At 56.9% G+C, this 6,870-nt stretch overlaps 2 protein-coding genes across 2 annotated transcripts in view; one reads left to right on the top strand and one right to left on the bottom strand.

Annotated features, from left to right (window-relative positions):
- The window catches only part of LOC101578695 (F-box only protein 6), a 5,620-nt gene extending 2,014 nt beyond the window's left edge, over window positions 1–3,606 (top strand). The window contains exons 2-6 of the mRNA XM_004639736.2: window positions 101–539; window positions 1,899–2,025; window positions 2,364–2,459; window positions 3,129–3,264; window positions 3,355–3,606. Coding sequence (XP_004639793.2) covers window positions 101–539; window positions 1,899–2,025; window positions 2,364–2,459; window positions 3,129–3,264; window positions 3,355–3,588 — 1,032 coding nt within the window. The 3' untranslated portion in view covers window positions 3,589–3,606. The remainder of the gene's footprint in view (window positions 1–100; window positions 540–1,898; window positions 2,026–2,363; window positions 2,460–3,128; window positions 3,265–3,354) is intronic.
- Window positions 3,607–4,074: 468 nt separating this feature from the next.
- Window positions 4,075–6,870, bottom strand: part of Mad2l2 (mitotic arrest deficient 2 like 2) — a 20,419-nt gene continuing 17,623 nt past the window's right edge. The window contains exons 2-6 of the mRNA XM_023699390.1: window positions 6,574–6,848; window positions 5,170–5,264; window positions 4,904–4,977; window positions 4,375–4,467; window positions 4,075–4,167 (exon numbers count right to left, since the gene is read on the bottom strand). Of these exons, the coding sequence (XP_023555158.1) occupies window positions 4,126–4,167; window positions 4,375–4,467; window positions 4,904–4,977; window positions 5,170–5,264; window positions 6,574–6,848 (579 nt within the window). The 3' untranslated portion in view covers window positions 4,075–4,125. The remainder of the gene's footprint in view (window positions 4,168–4,374; window positions 4,468–4,903; window positions 4,978–5,169; window positions 5,265–6,573; window positions 6,849–6,870) is intronic.

Below are 6,870 nucleotides of genomic sequence, written 5' to 3' on the forward strand. Positions count from 1 at the left end.
CTCAGATCCTTGCGTTTGCCAGTCAAGCGCTTATCCTACTGAGCCATCTCCCCGGCCCCTGACTTTTAATATTTTATTGCGCTCTTCTGAATGTGTACAGCTTCAGACCACACCTACATATCAAAAGGCTCTCCAGAGACACCCCTCCATCGCCTCAACCTCACAACAGGGACACAGGAGTAGAGGAGTCATCTCTTGGGGACCTGCAAAGCCACCCTCCCGCCCAAGGCTTGCCATCACTGTCCCCACACAAGCCTGTGCACTCCACCCCACCATGGCCCTGGTTAGCATCAACGAGCTGCCGGAGAACATCCTGCTGGAGCTCTTCACACTCCTGCCCGCCTGCCACCTGCTGCGGCGATGTCGCCCTGTCTGCAGCCTCTGGCGGGACCTTATTGACCTCATGACCCTCTGGAAGCGCAAGTGCCTGCGCGAGGGCTTCATCACCGAGCACTGGGACCAGCCTGTGGCCAACTGGAAGGTCTTCTACTTCCTGTGCAGCCTCCGCAGGAACCTCCTGCAAAACCCCTGCGCTGAAGGTGGGTTGGAGTGGGAATGGGAGCGGGAGCTGGAGCGGGTGCTGCTGTAGCTGCTCCTTTCCTTCTCGACCTCGAGGCCTTGCACATGCTGTTCCCACGCTGTCTGTTTTGCTCTGACCTCTAGTGCCTGCCACCCACCCTCGCTTCTTCAGCACCTCCTGTGTCTGGCACCTGTGCTCCTTGCAGATGCAGCTACCATGGAGAGTCTTGTCTGTGTACTCAGCGCCCTTGCATCATGGTTTTCTTCTCAGCCTCCCTAGGATCCCAAGAGCCAGCCAGCCAGTTAGGGTGTGCTCCATTTGCTAGGTGGGGTGCGTTGGTCCCCAAGATGCATGGCTTGCCTAGAGATCCTGACTGCCACCTTTGAGGTCTGAGCCAGGCTGATGAAGCAAGAGGCCCCACACATAACACCAGACATGATCTCCCTGCCTGTCCAAGATTCTGTTCTGAAGCAGCCCAGCCAGGCCACCTCCAGTGCCAGCAGTCTGCACCGGCCTGGTGCTGGGCCCACAGCCAGCTATGGCCAAGCCAGGCTCTCAGGCTACTGTGTCCAGAATCCCTCAGCAGTGAGGAGAGCAATGAGCAGTTTTGAACAGGTCTCTGTGTAGTGGTTTTGGACAGCCTTGGCAGCCTTCCTAAGTCCTTGGAGCTTTAAGGGGGGGCATCTGACAGATGTCTTTCTGTGGACATGGGCCCTTCTTGATGCCTGTGCCACCCTGGTACCCTTGCCCTAGGCACAGGGAAGAAATTGTCTGAACAGCAGCCTCCCCCATCCCCATGCACTGACAAACCTGCAGGGCAGGCCTCTCTCCCATCCCCTAAGGTCTTGTCCTGTGGTTGGAAGTCCCACCAGCCTTCGGGGCAGCACTGGCAAAGGTCGTCTGTTAGGCTTAAGAACGCGGGTATTAGAGCCCCACAGCAACAGGGATGTGAGGAAAGCGTTGGGTTAGCATTTCTGTGGATTCCATACCCACTTGGGGAGGCAAGTCAGCTGGGGACAGAGTGGGAGGGATACCAGGCCAGAGCCTTGGGGAGGGGAGTGTAGGAGAGCCCCAAGGCCCCTGGGCAAGCAGGGTGCTGGCCTTGGCTGTGCAGTACCCTTCGATCAGCAGGAAGGAGCTGATGGGCCTTGGTGCCTGCAGCTCCACAAAGCAGAGCACAGCAAGCCCCACCTCCAGGGGATGGGAGCAGCACCCCTTCCTCCCAGGTCAGGACGGCAGATTTCCATAGTGGCTGGGGTTCAGCTCAGTGGTGCTGCACTGCCCAGCGTGTGAGGCCCTGTGTTCAATCCCCAGCACCACAAAGAAAAGCATTGATGGAGGGGATCTCACCTCTCACCCTGCCTCCCGCTTTTTATAGAGGGCATGAAATCGTGGAAACTTGACGCCAATGAGGGGGACCAGTGGAAGGTGGAGAGTGTTCCTGGAGCACATGGTACCAACTTTCCGGACCCCAAAGTCAAGAAGTACTTTGTCACATCCCACAGGTAAGGGGGCCTGAGCCACACAGGCTTGTGCTGAGGGAGGGGCAAGGGTCTCTGCAAGCTCAAGGGTGGCAGCTCCCGACACAAGCAGGGTCACCAGCTTCCAAGAAGAGGTGAATTTCAAGCAGCTGGGACTGGTAAGTCACAGTGTATCCCAGGCATCCCCAGTCTAGGATGAAGAGCTGCAGCGGAGCCTGGATGGGACCCATCTGTCCTGTGGGTCCTCAGGCGGTGCCCCAGGACCTTTGACCTCCCTGGGCCCTTGGAGGCTGCCAGAGCCCTAAGGGAGGGCCCTGTGCAGCTCTGTTGCAACACAGCCCGACCCTCACCCCACCCCCCAGCCTATGCCTCAAGTCCCAGCTGGTGAATCTCAAGGCCAAGGGCTACTGGGACGAGCTGCTGGACACGTACCGGCCCGACATCGAGGTGAAGGACTGGTGAGCACCCCCACCCCCACATCCCATCCTGCCCTTCTCGCTATAGCTGCTGGCTCAGAACTCACAGCAAGTGCCCATGCTGCTCAGCCTGCCCTAGAGCTGGGGAGACCAGCCCCAATCTCCCTCTCCAAGGCACCCAGCCTGAAGATGGGGAAACTGAGGCCTAGCAGGAACAGAGTACCCTGGGCCTCTCTGGACTTCAAGCAATCTTGGGTGCCTTCTTGCATGTTTTGCTTTGCAGTCATGGAGACTGAACCCAGAACCCAGGGTCCTGATTGTACAAAGCACCCACTCTACCAGAGCCACCCCCTAGCTCACAGCTTTCTCAAAACCCTACCCTGGGCACAGAACCAGCTGTGAGGCTCTGGACCTCAGTGCCTAGGCAGCACTCAAGAGAAAGGGGGTGAAGCTTGAGGGGCAGAGAACAGGACCAAGCTCTGTGCACCACCCCCAAGATCTCCACCTTGAAAGGCCCACCCACTGCCATGCACAGGTCACATGGCCTTGTGCTCTTCAGTCACCCGTTCAGTAGAATTGCCTTCCCTGGGCTGTGGGGGGCAGAGAGGGCACTGAAACCAGCTGGCCCTGGCAGACCAGTGTCAGCAGAGGCAGCAAGCTCCCCAGGGCTAGCCTGGGGGCTCAGCACACAGCTCTGGCCACCTCCCCCAGGTTCGCTGCCAGAAGAGACTGTGGCTGCACCTACCAGATCCGGGTCCATCTGGTCTCCGCCGACTACATCACTCTGGCCTCCTTCGAGCCCCAGCCTGTGACTATTGAGCAATGGAACGATGCCTCGTGGACAGAGGTAGGACCACCCGCCTGCCTGCTGCCAGCCTTTCCTGGCCTGGGGCTCCTCCCCTGCAATCCTGATGGTCACCTCTCCGCCTCCCCCCAGGTCTCCCACACCTTCTCGGACTACCCTCCAGGCGTCCGCCACATCTTCTTCCAGCATGGGGGCCAAGATACCCAGTTCTGGGCAGGCTGGTATGGGCCCCGTGTCACCAACAGCAGCATCATTATTAGCAACAAGATGACCAGGAAACTGGCCCCGTCCACCGCTCTGTCTGACAGTGTAGGGGCTGAGGAAGCTGCCCAGCCATCCACCCACCTGTCTTCACCAACCCGATGACAGTCACCTGACTGCCATTCATCCGTCCTCTATCCAGGCCAGCTAGCGGTCCCTCCAGGTGAGAGCTGGGCCAGCAGCAGGGGCAGTGAGCTCCCACCAGATGCTAAAAGCTTAAGGTCACCCTGGCATTTTGTCACAATAAATGTTTTCAGTGAAACCAGCCTGGGGTTGGGTGTGTAGGGGGCACTGTGCTAGAGAAGCAGCCTTCCCAGGTTCATCTGGCTGCACCTGTCCCTTTCACTCTGGAGAGGGACACCCCAGTCAGCCATTGGGGCACTTTATTGAAACAACTAACAGTATTTGAGACAGTGTTACCCTGCTAAACCCCGAGATATGGAAAACTAAGGTACCAACGTCCCTCACTGCCTTCCTGGGGATGCCTCCTCCATGGAACCAAGCAGACCTAAGTAGCCCCGGCTGGAGGTTAGGCGCCTGCAAGGAACTGTAAGAGCACTTGGAGGTGGGACCCGCGGCGCTTTCCGCAGCTGGGTCCCCAGTCTGACAGTTGTGGCATCACTGGCACGTGCAGGCTCCTCCTCAGCTGCTTTTATGAGCTCGCTCTTCCACATAGAGCTGCATCTAACAGCAAGAAAGTGCCACAGTAAGGGGGACCAGCCAGGGCTCCTGGCAGCCAGACTGCTGCCAAAGGTGGGCACAGCCTGGTTGGGAGGAGCCTCTCTAGACATGCCTAGCCCTGTCCCCCAAGCCTTGAATGGCAAGCCTTCAGGCCAGTCCCCAGCTCTGGGCTCCTCTTAAATAAAGCATCTTTGGTCCCCTGCAGCTCACCTTTAAGATGTCTGACGTCATGGTTTTTAGGGGTATCAGCCTGGGGTCATGCATGTGGACGTCCTGCTCATCTGCCAGGATCCACGGGAAGTCCTAGGGAGGGGACCATTGGAGGGTTTGCTTGGCTGTCCCTGCCCTCCAGATCTGGGGCCCTCGGAGCCCCCTGGGAGCTGCCTGCAACACAGATTCACAGGCTTCTCCACCAGTGGCCAGGAGCCTAAATGAGGTAACAGCCCCTGTCACCAGTCCAGAAACAAGCAGGCAAGGACCCCAACCTGGAGAACCCCACTTGGGAAGAGCCAGGATGACCTGGCGGCCCACACATCACTCCACTTGGGGTCCTCACAGCTCTGGGTAGCCAGGGAGAGCACTAATCAGTATGTGCCCATGTGGACGACCCCCAGAAGCTGCTGAACACTAGGCACTACCATAAGCACACGTGAGCACTGGCCACAGGTAACACCCTGCCTACCTGGAACTGTGGCCCCCAGCTATTTCTCTGGCCACTCCAAGAACAATCTCATCTTACCTTGATGACCTGAATCTTCTCCATGTTTCGAGTGGCAGCTTCTCTTGTATGCACCAGGACAGTGAAGGTGCAGCCTGGAGAGGCAGGAGTGGGGTCAATCAAGGCCAGGCTGCCCTAGGCCTGCACTAGGCTGGCCTCCTCCCCTACCCTCGCTGCCTTGGCAGCCCCACAGTGCAGCGGCTAGAGTGCACGGTTCTAAGGGGCAGGAAGGGAGACACTAACTTGGCACAGCCCAAGGTGACCATGGGGAAAGGAAGTGGGCACACCTGGGGGATTGTGGTCCAGGACAGCATCACACACACTGATCTTCAGGATGAAGGCTCGGAGCAGCTGTTCCACGTGGGAGAGCAAAGAGTCAGAGCTGGGGACAAGAAATAGGTCTTCTTCTCACAGGTGCCCCTGACCACCACCAGGCATCCCCACCCTGCTGAAGCTGACCTGGACTTACAGCCCTGCAGTGCCTCTGAAATGCTGGCTAGCCCAGCCCAGATGCACAACGAAGGCAGGCACAGCGGGCCTAGGAGGTTCTGTGCACAGCTAGTAAATAGAAGGACACAGCCAAGGCTTGTCACATACCAGGAGGCCACACAGCCAGCGGAACAGATTGATGCCAGATTCCAGTGCCCTGACCTCACAGGAAGTACACAGCTAACCGGCATGCATGGGTCAACTTCTGGTGAAGGACCACCTGGAGGACTCTTCTTGAAAGAAGAGCAATTATCTCCATTTTAGCTAAACCAGGCCCTATTTCTGTGTACTGATATGTACAGACCTGGCTAGGACTTTTCCTTATCCTTTCAATTGGTTTTAAGCAATGCAAACTGGTCCAGCAGAGGTATCCCGGCTCCCAAATAAAACAGGTGGGGACCAAGTTGGCTGGAGAGCCTCCTACCCAGCCCAGTTCATGGCACTCACAGACTTCCCACCATTCCCACAGTCACTCATCCTCCAACCACTCCTTTCTTCACAAGTTAATAAAATTCAGGTTTGGTCCTGAGCTGAGGCCTTTGTTCCAGTTAGCCATCATTGTAGCCAGACTCAAAACCCTCTTGATTCCTGACCATTTTGGATATTAGTAGTAGTAGTATTTGGAGATTAAGCAGGAAAATTTATTGGAGAAGGGGAATGAGGAATGGGAACAGAATAGCTCCTGAGAGACAGGAGGAGTTCCAAATGAATACATCTATTACTGTGTCTTTATTTGTGCCATGGGTTGTGCTGGGAGAGGCAGATCAGAATATCTCAATAGGATTCCAGGAATTTTTCCAAGAGATTACAAATAGAAACTTCCAAGACCACAGTGAGGACTGGGAAGGGCTCCCTATACCATGGACTGGACACCTGTGCCCTGCTCTGCCACCACTGGGGTGATGCTGGGTGGCTGGCACATCATTCCTCTGGGCTGTGGCTTCTCCATGTATATAACGTGAGGCTGGGCTGGTATTCACCAAAGCCACAGTGCTTCGCTGTGCCCAGGAGAGATCTGTATCACCGTGTGTCTCTGCAAAAGCACAGCCCGCGGGAGCTCAGCCACTAATGGCACAGCTGGTCCCCTCTCCTCCCAGACCTTCACTGGGTGTCAGCGGCTGCCTTAAAATTAGGGCTTTCTAGCATCAGGGGTCGCTGCTAGGGAACACACAGCAGCCAGCTGACAGCGCGGGCCAGCTCACCTGATAGACAGCAAGGGAGGCTGCGTGATCTCAAAGACGAACTTCTCCACCGGTCGATGCTCTTTATCCAAAATCACCACCACCACCTTTTCTACATCGTTCTGTAAGGATAGGAGTCCCCTTTCCTGTGTAGCCAGACCACAGTGTCCCACTACTCTACCCCACCCTTCCCAGGCTTCAGCCGCCCAGACTGAGAAAGGAGGTTGGAGAAGTTGGCACCCTTCAACTGAGTGGCTCAGGTTGGGAGGAGAGGAAGGCTGGCCCCCATGTGGGTCCTAGGAGGTCTCAAAGGCCAGG

This window comes from Octodon degus, unplaced genomic scaffold (genome assembly GCF_000260255.1).
Source record: "Octodon degus isolate 3935 unplaced genomic scaffold, OctDeg1.0 scaffold00113, whole genome shotgun sequence".
Classification (NCBI taxonomy): Eukaryota; Metazoa; Chordata; class Mammalia; order Rodentia; family Octodontidae; genus Octodon; species Octodon degus.